This window comes from Molothrus aeneus, chromosome 2 (genome assembly GCF_037042795.1).
Source record: "Molothrus aeneus isolate 106 chromosome 2, BPBGC_Maene_1.0, whole genome shotgun sequence".
Classification (NCBI taxonomy): Eukaryota; Metazoa; Chordata; class Aves; order Passeriformes; family Icteridae; genus Molothrus; species Molothrus aeneus.
Window position 1 is genome coordinate 48,332,763 of NC_089647.1, and position 21,815 is coordinate 48,354,577.

The 21,815-nt window shown below is 37.8% G+C and overlaps 1 protein-coding gene across 2 annotated transcripts in view; it reads left to right on the plus strand.

The window, feature by feature from the left end:
- The window catches only part of FRY (FRY microtubule binding protein), a 159,785-nt gene extending 138,391 nt beyond the window's left edge, over positions 1–21,394 (plus strand). The window contains exons 54-62 of one of the 2 annotated variants that reach the window (XM_066544888.1): positions 1,412–1,575; positions 2,459–2,648; positions 6,888–7,037; positions 8,549–8,647; positions 9,104–9,187; positions 14,025–14,042; positions 17,614–17,724; positions 19,177–19,370; positions 19,926–21,394. In XM_066544888.1, coding sequence (XP_066400985.1) covers positions 1,412–1,575; positions 2,459–2,648; positions 6,888–7,037; positions 8,549–8,647; positions 9,104–9,187; positions 14,025–14,042; positions 17,614–17,724; positions 19,177–19,370; positions 19,926–20,184 — 1,269 coding nt within the window. In that variant the 3' untranslated portion in view covers positions 20,185–21,394. The remainder of the gene's footprint in view (positions 1–1,411; positions 1,576–2,458; positions 2,649–6,887; positions 7,038–8,548; positions 8,648–9,103; positions 9,188–14,024; positions 14,043–17,613; positions 17,725–19,176; positions 19,371–19,925) is intronic. The other variant, XM_066544889.1, reaches the window with a different exon arrangement.
- Positions 21,395–21,815: the final 421 nt, after the last annotated feature.

The window sequence follows — 21,815 nt, forward strand, 5'->3', positions numbered from 1 at the left end:
TAAAGATAGTGGGATAATTTTATGTGAGTTACAAAAATTCACATGATGCTATATTATGTATTTTTCCGGTTACCTAAACTCACATATTTCTGAAAGTGTACTACAATCCTCCATTAATATCCAAAGTTCACTTTTCTATTTTGCTTTTGGGGCATAATTTTAGACTCCAGTGGATGGGAGGTGTTTGCTCCCTCTTCCTTCCTCCCTTGCTCTATCCCATCAAAATGTGTTTTCCTCCTACAGACTCTGTCATTGCAGTGAAGAAAATGCAGTGGTTCTTTCAAGCTAATTTTTAATATATGAAACTGGTTACTACTAATTATTTCTTGAATAAGCATGAAACATTAACACTTTTTACCAGGTGCTTTGGTTCCTATTCTGATAATTCAGACATATATCTTGCATTTCTCTTTTCACGATGGTTCAGGCTCTGATTCATTTAATTCACCCTGAACTCAGGAACATTTCTACCTCTTTTGCTTAGAAAACAAAGCAAACCAAAAGATTATTCTACTTAATTTCTGATCCTGTCCCCTCTGTTGCAAGTCTTGTTTAATTTTTACAAATACAAATTAATCCATAATTAATCTGTAGGATCTCCAAGCAGACTTGATAAACTGTAGAGGGCCACTTTTCTCATTTAATTCCACTTGCCACAGATTTCCCTCCCTATTCATTCCCAGCACATGTATGTGCATGCACATGGGCATATGTACACAAAGGTTTGAGCAACCCACTGCACTCATCCCTACAGGAAGTGCTTTGGGTGCTATGGATGAAGCAGACAAAAGCCAAAAGATTAAAGCTGAAACAAAACTTGTTCAGACTAAAAAAGCAAGAGAAATTGGAACGTTTCAAAAAGAAATCATGACCTTTAGGTGCTGATAGATGAAAAAGGAAGGAAATTTAGCATAATACTTTAAATGGCCTGTTAGAATGCTTGGACTCCTCTTGAGTGTAAATGACATGCTAAAATTAATTCCCAGTTCTAAACATGCATGGAGTCTTCCAGACAGTAATTGTTTCCAATGTATTCTGAGAGGCTTTAGTACAGTCTTGGACACTGTAAAGTGTTAAGAGACAAGGACAGACTGACAGTAACAACAACCCTATTGTTTTTTTGAAAAATTACTTCCTTGCTTTGTTGCCACATGCATTGGAATCTGAAATTCTTTGCTAGACAAGTTGAAAAAATGCCTTAAAAATAATATTTATCCAAGACAGAAAGTTGAGCAAATACAGTATTTTTGAAGAAGTGTAAGTTGATTAATGTCATTTATAATCTGTGGCTTTATATCTGTGCAGTTTAACATGTTGTCAGGTGGGTTTTTTCATTAAATGCTTTCTATTTATTAGAGGAATTAACTTACTAATTTGCTGTTTTCTAAGACATCATCCTTCACTCCCCTAGGCTGAAGCTGTACCTGAAGAACAAGATATAGTAGTCCATGAGGATGACCTTTCAGGGTCTACCAATGAACTCCCTGGAGCATTTGAATGCAGTGATAGCCTTAGCCTGGATATGACAGAAACTGAAGAGAAAGCTGACAGGCTGGAACAATTTGCTCTTGCTAGGTACTTTGATGCACTATTATTCACACAAGTTCTTTTACAATGTACAACAAAATGATTGCAAGGTGGTAGTTAATGGAATGGTTTTTTTTAGCCACAGGAGTTATAAAATTCTCATGAGTTTGAAGCAATGAGAAGACAATGCCCTAATTAGCTGCATATTATCCCATATTGTATCTTATTTTTCCTAGAATGAAAACCAAGCTTTTCATTCTAGGAAAAATAAGATACAATATTTACATGCAACTATGCAGCTAGGAATTATGTATATAATATGCTTAATTAAAATAAAAAGGAGGATTTTTAAAGATTTGCAGTAATACAGATATTACTTAGGTACCTGTTCAACAGATCAGATGTGTATTCATCTTTCTGATTTCTCATGAAAGAAAGTCTCAGTATTGTTAAAAATCCCAGCTATATGCTCTTAAGGCTGAGTGTAGCTGGGTATGTGAGTGTGGCTGGACCCCAGTATATATTATAAAAAGGCTTTAAGATTTTCTTTTACATGCTATCTGGAGCTCTTTCAGATTTTGGATGCTGAGTTAGACTGCAGTTAGCCTGGGGAGGTTGAGGGAGAGAGAGCTTTATTCTCCTGTGAAGTTTCAGCCTTCTTCTGGGAAATGATTGTACAAGAAAACAATTCGAGTGTTCTGGGATGGAGGAAGATAGATGATAACAGCCTGAAGATAGGGAATCTGATTTGGAGGTTTTTCTCATTGTGGCCAACATCTTGTCAACCTTCAAAAGTAATTTGAAAATTCATTCATATTTTTAGGAAGGTGCTGTAATTGGTCCTGTGATTTTATCTCTCTGCTATAGCGTATTTTATCTGCCGCCTTCTTGGTATTCTCCTTTCACCACCTTTTTCTGTTTCCTCCTTCAGTTTTGGAGATGTTGATCGAAATGCCTCCCCTCCTCCCTCCCCATTTTTTTCCGCCATCCTTGCTGCATTTCAGCCAGCAGCATGTGATGATGCAGAAGAAGCCTGGCGCAGTCATATCAACCAGCTCATGTGCGACTCTGATGGCTCCTGTGCAGTTTATACATTTCATGTGTTCTCTTCCCTGTTTAAGGTGAGAAAATAAGTTTAAGATGCAAAATCAGAATTTTTGTGTGTGGCAATTAGTGTTTCTTGATAGCAGCCCCAGTAATGAACTACTAGATATATAACCCTTGTCATTTTGCATACTGCAGAATTACTGCTGCACTACATCTTCGTTTTCAGCATTGTCTTCTGTGACCAGTTTTGCCATGAAAATACTATCATACTTGCAGGTTTGGAGATCATATTGCAAAATTCAGATCCACTTTATGGAGTGTTTTCTTCAGTACTTTACAAACAGACTGCAGGAACAGTAATTGCAAGAGACAAGGAAATAACCTTTTTAATCTTAAACTATTGGTAAACTATTCTTTTATCTCAAACTCTTGAAATCTGAGCGTGTCCATATAAATGCCAGCATAATTCAATCGTTTGTACCTACTCATCTGAATAGAAATATCCAGCTGCCATCATGTAATATAAATTCGAGATTGAAGACTAGAAATACGTTTCTCCTTTCTAAAGTTGTATGCTTGCAAAGATAAGAATCTTGCAAAAAGACAAGAAAGAGTCAAATGTACAAGTTGTTCTAAGAAATTATTGCCTGGTGTTACCTGTAATTATTGCCTGGTGTTACCTGTAATTAAGTTTTAAAGCCTTTTTTAATTGTTTCTCCTGCAGCTGCAGGATGTTTAGCATGCTGCAGTATAAACAGCTCCAGTGAAAGCAGTAGCCAGGTAACCTTCTGCAGAGTTTAGGTACCTGTGATCTCAGAGTACACAATATTTTATTATCAAGGGGTACCCTGCTAATAAATACACAGTTTCAAGATCTTTTAGCACATCTAAGACTAACCTGATATGAAAGAAGCAATCTATAGTAAGAATCTCTTCATCATGCTTCCTCTGTGCTGTACTGAACATCTTACCTACCTGCACATTGTCCTCCATTAAACATTATGCCACTTAAATATGGGTGTCTTGTAGACATTCTTTTAAACATTGATAAATAACCATTTGGAAGAAAGAAAAAAAAAACCCAGTGCTGACTTGAGTGTTAACCCTGTGTTTATTCATGATGTCAGCTTTTCTGTCTTAACCTCAGTCCTAGAGGTTAATAGCTCTGTCTGAGTGTTTAGAGACTTATTTGTCCTTGATTCTCCTCTTTGAAGAGGTGAAAAGGAACAGGTGCCATGGTTCTGAAGATTAAATAAATAATGCAGTGTAATGAAAGACCTAAACATTACTTGTAAAATACCTGTTTGAGTCCAAATCCTCGTAATTTACATGTTTCATTTGCTGTTGTGCATGCCTTGTATTCAGAAGATACCCTACTCATTTTCTTCAGTTGATACGGGAGGAGAAAGAAAAAGGTGTTAATAATATCAACAAGTCACAATTCTTAGCTGGAGTCACTGCCATATTTTTAGTGTATAAAAATAATTTTGTTCTTCTTTTCAGTGTTAAAACATAGGATATTATTTCCCCTTATTTTTTCATAAGATCCCAGCTTGTCTGGAATTGTATTTTGTTTGCACTATTAAACTTGAGTATTCATCTGCCAACTTTGACTTTTGACCCTCATTAACAGGAAATTTCAGAAACAAGTCCTGTATGTGCTAAGCTTGCAATGCAAAGTACTGCCAAAATATTTGACTGTGAAACAAAATCCTTGTTTGGAAGAGCTTGTCAACTAAATACTTGCTGACGTGAAAGAAGTGCATTTTCCAGGGCACCTACATTTCAGTCCAGTGTCAAGTTAATGGTATCTTGGATGTTTGCCCACAACACACTAAACTTGTTTAAAATTCCTGACATTATTGAAGTACTTTTCCTGTAAACGAGTCAGAAGTCAGAGATCTCTGGATTATCTTTTCTGCTGCCTCTTTGTATTCCCTCAAATTAAATGTCTTTCAGCAGACCAGACAGCTGCAAAACAAGTAGATTTCAGATCTAGCAAGTACCTTCCACAATCAAGCCCTTTTGTTATGTAAAGTCCTCTTCCCAGGAGAGGAAATCTGAGGTTAAGAAGAAAACTTTCTGAGAATATTTTTTAATATTTACATGGACACAAAGCACACTGACTATATGCAGGTATATATTTATTCACAATATGTGGACAGCTGGCATTACTATTCACAGTAATCCCATTTCATAAAATATATACTGCATTCAGGCCTTGCTTGATAGATTTCAGCCCCTGTAGTCTGCACCCAAAAGGACATAGCTGAGATGAGAATTTATTATAGAACTGTTAGTCCATGTAATCACAAAATAAATATATTTAGTGAAGTATTATACATAGCAAAGTACAGTCTCTCACTGTTTCACTCTTAATAATTTAAAACACTCTTCAAGACCATTATCATCTTAGCTATAGACTGATTGTTGCTTGTATGAATAGCTGAAGAGGAAAGGAGTAGAGGAAGAATATCTGTTACTTTTTCTGTAATCTGTCTCCTTCACTGTCTCAGATTTACAAACTCAGTTGTTGTTCCCCAGGAGGGCATTGCAGCTACTAAACAGGTTATCCAAAGCCTTGAGGAAGCTCTGACCTTGGAGATTTTAAGACTCAGCTAGTTAAAAGCAAGTCTGACACGATCTGGGATCAGCAATAGTCCCACTTGGAGTTAAAGGTTTTATCAGATGTTCTCCAGAGGTCCTTTTCAACCAATGTGTCTTGGATTCTCTTTCACAATCTGTCGTTTTAAATTTCCTTCCACTTCTTTGTTCTCAGCTAGGTCTTTTCTGTTGTTTAAGATCAAATCTAGATCTCTTTGCTTTGCCAGGAGAATTACTAGCAACAGTTTCACGAAGACTTGGCTGAATCTTTCTTTCCAGAAGACATCACAGTAGTAAATCTCCAGTTTTCACCAACCCCTATGATTCAGATGATTCTGCTAGTTGCTTATAAAAATAGTGATTTATCTGGTTTGGTGGTAATTAGTGATAACTTTTGCCTCTAAGAGACTTAGTGCAGCAGAGAATCTGTACCATGCTCTGAGTGAGGTGTTGTAGCACTTTGTTTCTGGGTTGAAGCAAGATGGTGGAAACAGTAAGACCAGTTATCAGTCTGCCTGGTCCTAACTGTGCTCAGATGGGCAGTTGAGATGCTTTGGAGAGAGATTCACAAATAAGTAGTTATGAAATTGATTGGTACAGGAACTCTGTCAATTTTAGAAATCATTGGTAGTGTATAGCCTACAGTGTGAGGGCCTATTTAGCAGTTAAAGAAAATCATTCAATCCAACAAATTCCATTATCAGTAAAGTCTGAATTCAACTCACCTGATTTTAGGTACTTAACTCCCATGCACCAGTGCAGCAGCAGTAACAGACAATACTTCTGTGTCTATCATCCACACTGGCATTTGGAAAGTGCTTCTCTCCAGTGAGGCATACTTATGGTGCAGGTCCTAACCTACATTCCTTAGAGAAATGCCTTTGGTAACTTGGAATTAATCATATAAAAATGTTGCAAACATTTATTTTTAAAAAGATTCTCATGTTGTTCCTAACTGCTGAGCACTAGGCCTTAGTGAGATATATTTGGGCAGTGAAAACTGATGAGTATTTATCAAAATCATTGTTTCAGTCAGTGCAAGTTTAATATATTATTTTTATTCATTATTCACTTTATATATTAATAACTGAAAAGCACTAGAATGTTTCTGGAAGACTAGACTGGTTTAGGACTCAAAACATTAAAAAAAAACTGCTGAGAAGAATAATTCCCGGATGCAGTGCAATATTTCTGGAATCTTCCCAAGCAGCAGTAAAGTTTTAGTAAGAAGGTTCTTCCCACAGGGGAAAACAAAAGGTTTTTTCTGATTTTTCCATGCTGCTGTTTGGCATTAGTATGTCCATTATATTATGTGATTAGCCACTTGACAAGGATATTAACAAAACAATGCCCGGAATGGGCAGAAAAGGTAATTTGGTGATCAACTCTGTTAACCCTGTAGAGACAAGAAAAAAAAGCTACCTGTGGCTAAAAGGCTTATAAAGATTGATTTGTCTTTACAGGAAATAATGTATTTCAGTAGTAGGTTATGATGAACTCTGTAATTAGTTTCACAGCTGCCCACCTGTACACTGTCTTCAGTACAATAACTCTTATTCAGTGTCCTAGAGCAGACATTCAGCTCTCCATAGGGAGATGGTCTCTTTAGCACTTTGTTATGCAAAGAAAAACAACCATGCCATTTGTTTAGAAAGGAAAGAAGCTCATACTTGAGTAAATAATGTAATAAACTGTATTTTGCTTTCCAGAATATTCAGAAAAGATTCTGCTTCCTAACCTGTGATGCAGCTAGTTACTTGGGAGACAACTTGAGAGGAATAGGCTCCAAGTTTGTGAGGTCTTCTCAGATGTTAACATCATGTTCAGAATGTCCCACCCTCTTTGTAGATGCAGAAACAGTGAGTATATTCCTTTCAAAAGGCACGTATTTCATTGTCGTGTGTTATTTTACTGGCTGTTTCACTTTTGAGCAACTCCTGAACAGATATGCCAAAAAGGAATGCTCCTCCTATCTTACATTTTTTATCTCTTGTTGGGAACCATTTCCATTCATTTTCTGTATTATTTTATTAAGTAAGTAGTGACAGATGGGCAATATAAAATCAGAGACTCATGGAAGAGTTATGATGTGTTGAACCTGTGTGCCAAACCCCAACGTAAAACAGATGCCTGCTAGACCTAGTTGGCTCCATAAATTAAAAAGAAGCAGCTATTTTTTACATAGTTCAGCATGAAAGATGGTAATACGTGTAATGATTTCATTTGAGTCAACTGTGATATGAGGATGATGCTGGCTGAACATGAGCCAGCTGTGCCCAGGTGGCCAAGAAGGCCAATGGCATCCTGGCCTGTGTCAGCAGTAGTGTGGCCAGCAGGACCAGGGCAGTGATTGTGCCCCTGTACTCAGCACTGGTGAGGCCACTCCTCAAATCCTGTGCTCAATTCTGGGCCCCTCACTACAAGAAGGACATTGAGGGGCTGGAGCGTGTCCAGAGAAAGGCAGCAGAGCTGGGGAAGGGTCTGGAGCACAAGTCCTGTGAGGAGCAGCTGAGGGAGCTGGGGGTGTTCAGCCTGGAGAAAAAGAGGCTCAGAGGAGACCTTATTGCTCCCTACAACTGCCTGAAAGGAGGGTATAGCCAGGGTGGTGGGCAGCCTTTTCTCCCTGGCAACCAACAACAGGACAAGAGGGAATGGCATCAGGTTGTGCCAGAGGAAGTTAGGTGTTAGGAAAAGTTCCTTTACTGAAACAATGTTAAGTTTTGGAACAGGATGCCCAGGGAAGCAGTAGAGTCATTGTCCCTGGAAGTGTTTAAAAACAAGATGATGTGGTACTTTTTGATATGGTTTAGTTGGCATGATGGTATTTGTCAAAGGTTCCGAGACTCGATCTCGGAAGTCTTTTTCAACCTCAATTATTCTATAATTCTATAAAAATATGTATTAGGGAATTAATGAGATGGCCCTTCCCATTGTCTTCATTCTGGCTCATGTTTATCCAGCAGCATCAGGACAGTGTGACATCCCACAGTGAAGTCTAGAGTAGAAACTGGCCAATTGTCGTTTTGAGCCCACTGCTGTGACCATGGAAGAGCTGTGCCTTGCATCATCAGAGAGCTGTGGAGAGAAACTGGTTAAGCTTTATGTATTGTTCCATTTTAGAGAAGTCCTCTGCTAAGTCATTAAACACAGAACACACTTTCAATTCCACATTATCATAGGTGCAACTTTTGCTGTTTGACTTTTCAGTATAGTATCCTTGTTATGTAGATTTTTGCATAAAGGTAAAAATTTTTCAGTATTAGTATATGTAAATCTAGGTATTCTTTTGCAATATCTTTCCTATACTGTCTACCAGTATTTCCATTCTTTTATAGTGACTTTTACAGACCCTTTGATTTACTTTCTCCAGCTGCTCTCTTGTGGCCTTCTTGAAAAGCTGAAGTTCAGTGTTCTAGAGCTGCAGGAGTACCTGGACACATACAACAACAGGAAAGAGGCAACACTGTCGGTATGCTCAATTATGCTCTTGGTCTTGTCTGTATATTTAGGCTATGTCAGGAAACTGTACATCCACTCACATCTGTTCAAACTAACATTCAGTAGAAAAACATGTTTCAGATACTAGATTCATTGACGGTTTCTTCCTGGACATATGAACCAGAACTAAAAAGTAGCTATTTTATCCATTAATATTAGAAACAACAGTATCTTTAATATCCCTGGTCTCTCTCCTAATTATTCATTAATAATTTTCTTAGTTCATGCCATTGAAATACTAATAGAAATCAAGACTACACTTTTTAAATTACAGTCAAAGCAAATTGTCATCGTCTGTGGTAATAAAAAAATGCAATTGCAAATTCTTATTTACATGATGTGCTGTGAAACTAAAATACTGCTTATCTTCCTTTGAATCAAACCATAGATCTTATTAATATTTTCTTTCATTTCTTTCTGAAAATAGTGGCTTGCAAACTGCAAAGCAACGTTTGCTGGGGGCTCACGAGATGGAGTTATTACTTGCCAGCCAGGGGACTCCGAAGAGAAGGTAATGAACGGCCAGTATTATTTCTCTCCCATAAAGTGACATACGTGTGATATGCCTTGCTCTTGAACCCACAAGAGCCTGCTCTACTTCCTCCTTGATTCTCTGCTGGGCTTGGGCAGGATCCAGTTTTCACACTTTAGGCTTGAAGCTGTTGTTGTTGCCTCAGTCCTGGCCACAGGAAATGGGAAGTATTCACAGGAGGTACTTCTGCTGCCCTACTCATAGAAAGAAGCAGAGCTGACCCTAATCCTGTGCTCTCCCTTTTAGAAAGACATTGCAGCAGCAGTTTTCCACAGTGTCTTTGAAAATCATTCCTGCTGTACTCTCCTTCCATGTTGCTCCCATTTTATCTTCAGCTGTTACATTCTCCTTCTGCCCAACAGCAAAAATTGCCTGGTTGAAATACACTTAGATCAGTAGTTACAAAACAATGACTGTAAAATGGCCAGCAAAATTATTTATGCTGTACATAAGTATTTAGAGCTAAGGAAAAATATCTCTTTATCAATTTTTAACAAAAATTACATACCAAATGTACATGTATATTGATTTGTTGTTTATGTTTCTTTATTCCAGTTAAGGAATCGTATTTTCAGATATCAATACCATCAGCAGCTAATACTGTTATTTGATATACTAAGTATAGGAAACAGATGATATCTTGGTGATATATAATGAGTTAAGGAATGTTATTTTATTGGGCTGTTTTCTTTTGGAAGAAAGACAATGGAGGGATGGGAAGAAGAGAGGGCTGGACAGAATTAGCCAAAATTGGGAAGCAAGCAAACAGCATATAGAAAAAAAGTGATGTTTCCTCTTCCCATGTATTTTCACCTATAAAAGATAATTGTTACATATTCAGAACACAGACTTGCCTGTTGTAACCATTTTTTCAAATACCTTGTTTTAATCTTAAGTTGGTTTCAGTTTGTTTGTCTTCTCCTCCAAGTCACTTTATTTTCTTCTATCTTTATCTTAACCTCTCTTTCTCATCTCTATGTATTTGTCTTCTTGTCTTTGAACTCCCTTGATTTTTGTTTTTATATGTCATTTTCCAAGAATCCCAAATCCTTGCCACCCCTGCATTTTGGCTTCCTTGTCCTTATTAATAAATTTGATTTTCTAATAAATGCTCTGGCTGCAATCACAGGCAGTGGGAAAGTTGTTCAATCTTCCCCCACCTAGCACTGGCACACGCAAAAGTGAGACACTTTCCAGTGCATTTAAATGAGATACTGTCTCTTCTGTAATTGTGATGGTCTGCAAGGAGCTATTCTGAAGTCAAAAAAGACACCTGTAACACATACCTCTGCCTCTCCTGCAAGAGGGAAGTGGAGTATATGGCACTACTGGGATGTGCGTGGGCATTCCGTTCCCTCTGATGTATAGACACCCTGAACAGTGACTTCAGACTGTGGTGTTACATACCTTGCTGTAGACAGCTTAATTTATCCTCTTCATCTCTCTTTTGGAAATGCATAGAATGGGATGGAGAATGACACATCTTGCTGATCGACTGCATTGTTTCTTTTTTGAAAAAGTAAAGAAATAATGCTAAGGAGAAGGAATAACCTGAACTCATATCTGCTGGCCTAAACACATCTAAAAGTCAGTAGTTACCATGTTAGACCTGTGTGGGTTTTTCTAACTAGGTGTTCTCTGTTTTGGAATTAAATGTGTGTTTTGTGAAGCCAGGGTTGGTATTTATACTCCTTATCAGACAGACTGAAAAGAAGGTTTCTTATTCTTTTAGTAGTCCGTGGTTTCTCCCCAGCATTATTCATTCAGGCCAAAATGCATTACTCCTTGGAAGTCTACAGGATGAACAGGCATATTTCTTTTCTTCCCCTACTCATTCACCTCAATTGAAGCAGCTTTTCCCAAAGGAACAATCTGTTTATTCAATGAAAGTGTAATGGGAGGAAAAGGCCAGGGAAACTGAGGAAATGCAATTAGGAAGGGACAAGGAAAAATTACTCCTAGACTGGCAAGTATTTGTTTTCTTATCTTTCCTCTCCACTTCTCCCTCAACATGAAAGGCTAAAGGATCTAATAATTGTAAGGGGGAAAGTCTGTCTTACAGTGGTAGTCACAAGGGAACCTGCCCAGACTCAAACTCATTGAGGTTTAGTCTAGGGCCTGAAATCCTACTGAAAACTTCTGTCAAAAAAAAAAAAAATTGTTTAGCCAAGCACAAAACCAGGCTACTCCTGGAAAAGGTTCATAATTAATGGTAAGGAAGAAAAAGCAACAGCTTGCTCTACAAAAGGCAGAGATCGTAGATTCTTAGGACTCCTTACGCGGTAAAAAGCTTGAGGGGAAAACAGACCCCTTTACAGATGAGACAGATGTGAGACCAAATTCAGCCTTGTCACAAATAGTTGTGCCACAAATGCCTCCTGATGCTGGTAACTAATTTGGCACATTTTCTCTAATCATATCTTATTTCAAAATAATTGCACAGGATTTGTTGACTATTGTTACTATTACTGAAAATGAGCAAAAGCAAAAATTGCTTCTTCTGACATTAAAGAGGCTTGAAATAGAAATTGTCTAGGTCAGCTGCTAGAGCTAGCAACTTTTCTGAAATTGGGTAAAAGCTTCATTTGCCAGAATGTCTTTCCCTTGCCTTATCATTGCAACAAATTACATGATTTGGATGTGTGTGATTTGTAAGCTTTGATGCTACTTTGAGCAACAGTCTCAATGACATAGGAGGCAATTTATAGACAAAAGATAACTGCACATGCCATTGTGTCCTTCTTAGATGCTACATTTATGGCTGCTTAAAGAATTGGGCAAATGATGCAAGTACTCTAAACATTTGGTATTTTCAGCTGCCAAAACCACTGATTGTGTAGTGTCTATCAAGAAATCTAAAACACTTCCCTTACTCTAAGAATTAAACAAGAAATTGAAAAGTGTGATGGCTATGATCGTTCCACCTGGGTCCTTGCTGCTGCAGAAAAAAAGAGATATCACTTAAGCCAGTAAATAATCTCTTTTCAACTTCCAAGGAATCTTTCATTTTATGGTGAAAGAGGGAGGAAGTTACAATCATGATATTGGAGAGCAATATGGAGCTGAACATCAATAGCTCAGAGAAATCCAGTATCCAGTATATTTTCTTCCAGTGAAGAAGGAAGTTTTTCATGTAATGTGAAACCCCTTCCTCACCCCCTTTTTTTTGGCTTGCCCTAGTTTTGGAAGCAGTACAGAGGAGACAGTGTTTTCTGGCAAAAAAGAACCATGGAATTCACTTACTTGCTGCTTCCGCCTCCCTCTTCCCCCCTTCTTTAAAGTAAATTCCATGGCAAATTAGAAATTATATATGGATTCCAGTATTTTTGAAAGTCTAAGTGAAACTTGGTGGCATGCTAAACTTCAGGGTAGCTTAAGAGAGACAGCAAGATTTGAAAAAACACAAGCCAGCACACCTGTGAGTTTACTGGAACACAGTGATCTGTCTGCTCTTGTCTTCTTCTTATCTTGAATTTAGCTTTATAAAGCTTCATTTATGTGAACTGCATGGAAGCCAAGCTATAAAGGTTTTTTTTTTGAAGAGTACTAAATAGAAGAAGAAACTCTTCAAGTAATGTTAAAGGAAAAAAAAAATAAACATCACAAGAGCTTAAAGCTTAATTTGTCGTGGTTTTATAGACAAGCAGTGCAGGGTTTGGAGCAACACTTTTCATATATATATCTTAATTGTAAGGCCAGTGTCAAGAAAACAGACTGAAATGCTCTGTTAGGCTCCTCAAAGTTAATATTATTTCACATTTCTGTGTTTCTGCCTTTGTATTGATGGCAAGGTAAATAATTTTATTAAGAATTCCATATGCTTATTAACACTATGTGCATATGCACTGACATCAGGCTGTAACTGGGCAGATGTGGTTGTGTTTGTTACTTACAGCATTTACATGATTACTCTCTTCATATAAAATGTAATGAGATTGTAATATTTGTAAAATAAGAAAAGCTGCACTAAGTGAACACAGAGTGCAAATGTTCTTAGCAAAGAAATGAGGAACACTTCAGTTTCAAAGAGAGCACTTAGTCCCCTAATCTTTGAAATGCTAATGTAAGTCAATTAGAATTTTTATTATTATTGGAACAGGACTTGCACTGACATTTTAATAGCTTCAGAATTATAAACCAGTGAATCATTAGTGGTGAGAGGAAGGGATACAAGGCTCAACTTGTGGCATTGCCATGTACTTAAACAAAATTGGCATTTTCCACACATTTTTTTTCTTTGTGGTAGTCATAACTTGAAAGTTATATGCAAAACATTTCCATTGTAATGTGCCAAGTAATAAGCCCAGGAGCCATAAAACTTATCCTGCCAATTTCATTAGATCTATTTGTAAAAAATAGAAGTATTTTTAAACAAGAAAATATTTAGAAATAGCAAAGTTCAGTTTTATTCATCACTTGAAAATAATTCCTAATTTTTTTAGTACTTTGCAATATGAGCTTTTCTTAATAAGAAAAAGACAAATTTAAATAAAAGTATTATTTCAAGAGTTTTCTGACACTATTTCCCTGCAAGTTCTTGAGCTGCTGGGTAGGATAAATCTAAACTAATAAATCTGAAGCTCTAACTGAGGATATTTAGACTGGAATTTATCATTAGAATTAAAGCTTGGTTTTATTAAGAATGCTGTGCATGTTGAATGTGATATTCCAACCAATTATCAGGTTGAGGCAAGCATTGCTAATACTGCTGATAAGTTATGCTATTACAGATGGGCTGTGCTTCCTTTTGCATGCATTACACTGACACTATACTTTCTTTCCTTTCCTTTTCTCCTGTGCCATGCTTGCTGTGTAGCAAATGGAATCTCTTGCAGTAAGTTGAAGTTCTTTGATATTTTTTGTCCATCTGTGGATGGACTAATACACCCCAGTTCTACTGTTTTACTTCTAAGCATGTTTTCTTTTTTGTTATAATTTTCCTATACAAGACATGGTTCTAAATGCGGTGACTAAAATAATTTACTAACATGTGTTTTGTGAAATCAAAAAATACTGTGCCAAAACTTTGACACTTTCATATGCTGTTTCAAATGGACATTTACATACATTTTTACAAAACAAGCTTTTGAATGGATGTAATATGTTGGGTCAGGAAACATTTTTCGTTATTTTAAAATTAATAATTTTCCATTTTTCCTAGTGAAAAACTACAATTTATAGTTGGAAGTTACATTTCAAATGGCTTTTGTGTATGTGTTGATGAACAGTTTCACCACTATTGGTTTCTAATACTTGCTCAGGAAGAACAAAAATTGAGTTTCTTGATACAGTAACTAAATACTAAGTGAGTCAAGCTAGAACCATTAGTTTGACCTTAGTTTTTTTTCATTCAGGTTAACAGCCGCAAGGGTGAAACTGAATTATTGTTCTTCAAGGACTAAAAAAAATCCAGTGTTAAAAGCTGTCATGAGATGGGTTTTTTTTAATGATGCTGTGTTTGTTTTCAATTAATTATTAACTCCCTGACAGCTCCAACTATATGTGTATGTAACTGCTATGTACTGTTGCTAGGTCTCCAAAATTTGAATAGAGTGAATTTGATCCCTGCTGGGGAACCTCAGGCTGTGTCCCTACTTGGGAGCTGAACAGGACCAGGGAGGAAGCGAGTGTCCCTGGGCTGGCACTTGCTCGGGTGAGCAGTCAGCACCTTCCCTGGGAGGCCACCAGCCAGCCCCTGACATGCCTGAGCATGGTTTGAGAGAAGACAGAAGCCAAAGCCATCTCCAGAAGGCTGTATCTAAACAATCAGTCTTTATTTTGGGAAGAGAATGGTTAGCCACACGATCGAGCGCAGATTTGGCAGTGCTCTGTGCCCTTGGTTACAGAGAATGGCGCCTGGGCAGGTTTATTTCATTGGCAGTGTTCCTCATGCCCTGCCTCTTTGTTCTGATAGGCTTTGTCCCTGTCCACAAGTCAGTTCTGCCCTAGCACATCTGCTCCTTACCACAGATCTGCAGAGCCTTCTTTCTGCATTTGTGGGTCTTTGCTGTCATATCCAGTCTGGTGGGATCATAGAATGGTTTGAGTTGGAAAACACCTTAAAGATCATATAGTTCCAATCCCCCTGCCATAGGCAGGGACAGCTTTCACTAGACCAGGTTACTGACAACCTCATCCAGCCTGGTGTTCAAGACCCCTACAGGGGTAGGGCATCCACAACTTCTCTAAATAACCTGTTCCAGTGCCTCCCTACCCTCCATATAAAGAAATTCTTCCTAACATCTCATCTAATCATCTCTCCTCTTTTTATTTAAAGCTATTGCCCCTTGTCCTACCATGATTTGCCTTTGCAAAAAGTTGCTCTCCCTGTTTTTTATAAGCCCCTCTCAGTACTGGAAGCCTTCTCTTCTCCAGGCTAAACCCTCTCATCCTGTCTTCACAGGAGAGGTGCTCATGATGCTGCCCAAGATGTGGTTTGCCTTCTGGGCTCTGAGCACACACTGCTAGCTCATGTTCAGCTCTTCATCCAGGAGAACTCCACAGGGCTGCTCTCAATGAGTTCCTCTCCCCGTCTGTGCTCATGTCTGGGATTGCCCCAGCGCAGGTGCAGCCCCTTGCACTTGGACTTATTGAACCTCAGTAGGTTCTCATGGGCCCACTTCTCAAGTCCATGTCTCCCTGGATGGCATCCCATCCTTCTGTGTCATCTGCAAACTTGCTGAAGGCCTCCTCCTTGCTGAAATTCCTCCTTTCTGTTTGGGACAGGAGCACTCCAGTGCCGCCCTCCAGTAATAGACATTAAACATAATGACACAGATACCAGATCCAGAATGGCATAGAGCTCAGACCAGGCAAATTTACAGTGCTGAGCTCTGCTGCTCTGCTGGTGCTGAGGTGTGAGCAGCCCTATGTGCCTGGCCTTCAGCAGGACAAACCCTGCTAGGCTGACACCTTCTGGCTTGGCACTATCCTCCCACTCCCACTTTCCTCCACAAACCCTCTTTAGAAGGAAACTAGCTCTGCCTCATATTGGCAGTGCCCTTGGCTCTTTGCTCTGATGGATAGTTGGTGTTCACCTCACCCTGATGAAAAAAGATGAAATTTGCTTTTGACCTTAGCCCCTCAGGCTTGTGAGGCTGGTACAGAAATCTGGGGAACTGGAACACTAAACTGTGGTTCTAATTTTGGCTTATTATTAAAAAATGTGGCACTTAAATGTTGAACCATATGTAAATAAAACACTTCAGTCAAATTAACATTTATAATGTACTTAAAGTACTTTCTATTAGTGTTTGTGCTGACATTTGCACAGTCCCAAATTCAGCAAAGAGCTGCAGCAGGTGCTGGTAACTAAGCATGGATGAAGTGCTTTAAAGAAGCAAACATGAATAGCTTCTTCTTTTCTGCCAATTTTGGCATGAAACTCTGCTTAAGTTCCTCCAAACAGATAGAAATATCACTGAGCCCACCCTTGGTCACGGTGTCTGTTACCGTAGGCAAATGAAATACGGTTGGAAGTCTGTAAGGCTTTCCTGACAAAGGGTCAGTACAAGGTCAGGACTAGTACTTGCAGGATTTTCACTTTTTATAGAACCAGCTGAATATTAAATGTTCCTCCCTTTTTCACCATGATCCAGCTGTGGAACTACAAGATTGCCCCCCTGTTAGACACAAGAATACCAGGAACTATAAGCATATTAACTTGACCTCTCTGGCAGCCGTGCCCATCACCCATTATTTCAATGTGTTTGACATCTTTTATGTCATGCTGCACTTTACACTGGAAGAAACAAGTGAATATTCATAGAGCAGTATCTACTTAATCTGGGACAATACTTCATAGAAGCCAAATGCCCTCCTACACCTTAAACTCCATCCATCTGTTGCATAGTTTCTTTAAGATGGTGGAAAATCCATGAAAAGTGTTTTAACTTCCAGGGCTGGCATTTCCTCCATCTCACTCCTAGATGAATTTATCACCTCTGTTTCTCTCTCCTCAGAGGAGCAGGCAGGAGCTTTGACCATCTTGGACTACTATTTCATGGCTTCTGTCTTAGATATCCATCCCTTAGAAGAGGTCTTTGACCTTTTCTGAAATTCAGGAGTTTGATGTTCTATGCAGGGAAGTCACTTCCCCTGTATTCTGTTTCTGCTTTCCAGCTGCAAACTGGAGACAGTGAAGCTAACCAAAACAGAATATTTTGAGGCTGATGCTGACATGTGCTACATGAGACCTAGTTGTCATAATTTTATTTTCAATGTCATATATGACTTAGCTGCAGAAGAAAAATCATTACTTATTTTCTGAAATAGTATATGATCATACTTCAGTAAAATAATGCTTTTGAGAACAAACTATCTCACTGTGTTTTGTTAGTTATCAAAAAATATCTAAACTCACTAATATTTATTAATTATTTCTTCTCCAACAAATCTTTCCTTAGCAATTGGAACTCTGTCAGAGATTATATAAACTGCACTTCCAGCTGCTGTTGCTTTTTCAGTCCTACTGTAAACTTATTGGACAAGTGCACGAAGTCAGTTCCATGCCAGAGGTATGTAGTCCTATACTGAAAATTCCACTTTATTTTCATGTTCTTATTTTTCCTTTCTCTGGACTTAACAACAAGGATCCCACTATTTCACACTGACTATAAATCTGCAGGCATACATAATCAACTAAATACCTTAATGTCCTGTATTTTTAATTCTGTAACAAACCTTTTTCTTTAAATATTTTGACATGGCACACTCTCACTTTTGACCCAAACATCTTTTTGTTTTTAGATATATCTATGAATCTTACTTAAAAAAATTCACAAGAACAGTACTGTTAGTCAAGTTTATTTTCAGCAGTTGCTTAAAATACGTAATACTGTGAAATATCTTTGAGGTGATCACTTTAAGCTGAATGATTATCATTTAACTTACCATTCCATGTGTATTTTTCTCCTGGTAAGGAGAAAAATGTATATATTTTAAACTATTGGGTAGAAGAAGTTGTTGTACTCTGCTTTGTAAAATAAAATTTGAAGCAATTACATGTATTTTATTACATATTCTAGTAGTTTATATGTGGCCTATAAACAAAAATTGTTTTATCAGATGTGCTGTCAGAGTAAAAAGAGTTTGAATATTTATTATATCTTAAGGGTATGTTGTATATGTTGTATGTTGTGAAGGTTAGCTCACATTGTGACTAGGCTGTTCACTTTTAAGACAGGACAATAGGCATCTACTACTGCTAGAGCAGTATAGTAAGTTTTAAAAATAAGTTGTAAAATATTTTGTATTCCTTATAATTGATTTCTGTAAGTGTATTTCACAGTTATGACTTTGTTAAATTGTTATAAATAATGCAGCCCATGGAACTGGGAAACAATTGTACAAAGAATAGCTATTTCACTATGACATTTGCATATTTTGCTGGATCCACAAGCTATCACTTGAAGAATTCCATTGTCAGTTCATGTGACAGTGGTTATTTTTAGCATGTAGGTAAAAGTATGAAGAGCATGAAAAAGAAGATCCTTGGAAATTATTAACTAACTAAGTATTTATTAATCTTATGCCATTTTAACTTTTCAGCCTGAGAAAGGGTTATACATTTCTTGTCCATCTGTTAATCATGTCAGATGCTGCATGTGTTTTGTAAATAAATACCAACACCTTGCTAGGAGAAGTACATGCTTTTTTCAGTTCTTCCACTATGATGTGAAAAAAGTAGCAAGGGTGAAAAATAAAAGTTTGTTTAGATATGCTCCTGCATTTTAGCAAGCCAAAACTACAGCATAATGTTAAAGGATGCACAAAGGAAAAAAAAAAAAACTGTAGTTTGCTTTTTCTCTATATTGTACAGAGATCAAGAAATGTCCTTGTATTAAATTGGGGTCTTTTTCATAACGTGTACATCCAATGTAGTAGTAAGGACAAACTTGAAGTACCTACTCCATGTGGGGCTTATGGAGAATGAAAATACCCATCTCTCATTTTTCTCCTTGGAACAGCTGTTAAATATGTCAAGAGAACTGAGTGAGCTGAAGAAAAATCTGAAGGATGCTACTGCTGCAATTGCAGCTGAGCCTCTGACAACAGAATCTGAGCCCACATTCAACTCTACTGAAGCAGCTATTCAGTCCATGCTGGAGTGTTTGAAAAACAATGAACTTGTTAAAGCCGTCAGACAAATAAGAGAATGCAGGCAAGTTTTGCTACATGGCTCATATTAGACTTTCATGTTATTACAAAAGTGTGCATTCATTATCTTCCTAACGAAATTAAATGCCCAGGATCACCATAATTAATTACTGTTTCAACAAGGATCACAGGGGCATTGATACTGGCTTTTGGAGAGCTGTGCCACAAGTAACTATCAAACAAATGCTTGCAATAATTAAGATGTTTAATTACATTCTGTAGATCAAAAGTCCTGTGAGGCTCTTAAGAATCTGTATTGAGTTAATTCCTTACAGGTGCATGTCATTGGTATGATCTAACATTCAGCCCAGTTTCGCTTATATCTATTTGAATGAGTTTTCTTAACCATTTTCTTAGATAATGGAAATTGCACTTTTATGTGTATTCAGTGCCTGATACCAGAATACGAGTAACATATGAGTGGTGTAAAACAGTGAGTTGCTTTAGGCTTATAAGCACGTGCAAGTTCATTCTTCTTTTAGAGATCTCTGTCACATAGCTCCTCTCTCTGCTAATAAACCCAAAATGCAATGCCTGCTCTTTTCCTGTTTCATTGCAGGATTTTGTGGCCCAATGATATCTTTGGAAGCACCTCTGATGATGAAGTCCAGACACTACTGAATATTTACTTCCGCCACCAAACCCTGGGTCAGACAGGCACCTATGCACTGGTGGGCTCCAACCAGAGCCTGACTGAAATCTGCACCAAGTTAATGGAGCTGAACATCGAGATCCGCGACATGATCCGCAGAGCTCAGAGCTACCGGGTCATCAATACTTTTCTTCCAGACTCCAGCGTTTCCGGCACAAGTCTCTGACAGGACCCTTGGGTCCCCTTTCAAGCTGGGAGTGCTGTCCTGTGGGAGTGAGGTGGCTCGATGTCTTCTCAGCCTTACAAAGGTTTGGTCAAACTGTACTCACTCTTGTTACATTTAGGATTTCCTCTAAAAAGCGATGGGCTGAACTTCAAACACATAGCAATACTGTAAGGACAGAGGTAGCATAGAGCACCTGGGACAACATCCTTTGTTCTGTGTTGCACAAAAACCAGTTAGCATTTCACTGAGCAACTGCAACTCACTACTGAAGAAGTGACTTCCATTGCATACCAAAGCCTACTACACTGAACAATACTTCCTTTATAGCAAATTAATTTTTGGTTGGCAAAAGTGCAATGTTTCCTTCACAAAATAGTATTTTTTGTTAAAAAACAAACCTTGTACATTTTTTCCTTTTTTTTTTCTAATTTAGTTGAGTGAAAGATGGGCAGAATGAAGCTGGCCACAGAATCTCACAAACTTGTTGGTCAAAAGCTGAGAGCCTGTGTATATGAAACAAACTGTAAACAGACTATAATTTAATGCACACTGTAATTTGAATATGATTACTGTATCTTAAAACAATGAGCTGCTATGAAGTACATTTCCTAATGTTACTAGGCTACTGTCTCTGAAGGTACTGGATCATATTGTAGAGGTCTGTTCTTAGGCCCCCCCAAGGATTATGAAAGGTTGTGATAGATTTTCTTTTTTTTTTTTTTTTTATTAAGGACCTTGGCTGCTTTTTACTAGAGGTTTGCTTTTATGAATATATTTATACTATTAAAGGATGGTTGATCTAATTTAACTTGCCATTTTGTAGGAGAAAGTCCCATCACAGAGTCAAATCTTTTGAACTGTTAAGCATGCATATTTTTATTTAATATAAATTTTGAGTATAAAAAGTAAAAATATTAACGTGAAATGCAAGTTCTCATGTTAAGTTTCTTCAAAGAGAGGTCTTATTTTATTTGTAATGTATATATACAAAGTCATGACTATATGGGTTTTTTCTTACATTTAACTGCTGTCCAGTGTTAAATGTATGCATGTAAATCTGTTGCACATCTGAGACACTTTTATTCTGACAGCTATGTAACTTATTCACACTGTAAATACACTTAACTGTTTTTGTGAAGTAACTTTGAAATTTGGATCAGTATGTCCATTTAACTGAAGTATAAAAGTCGCATATAGTCACAACACAGTACGTGCTTGTTGTGAAAACTGTGTTCTTGTCTGAATCAGTACTGTTGTACATGGTATCCATGATCAGCAGCCCCCCAAAAAATACCCAGCTCCTGGTTTATGCTAAAACTATTCATAGAAAAGAGTGAGAAATGTAACTACAGCCTGACAAAAAATCCTCACAACTCAGCATGGAAGACTACAACAGCAAAAATAGTTCAATTGGTCTTCTGCTGACTCTGAAAGCCTCTGAACTTCCTTCTACCCTAAAGAGTGTTTTTTACACTGGCACAGATACTGCCATCAAAAGGTTTTTCCCCTCCTCATTTTTCCCCTTTCCCCACCCATTTTACAGCCATAGTCCTGTTCTGGCAGATAGTCTTTGATTACCAAGCAGCTGTGGTTTTTATATATACAGTTGACAGAGGCAGGGGGAAGACACA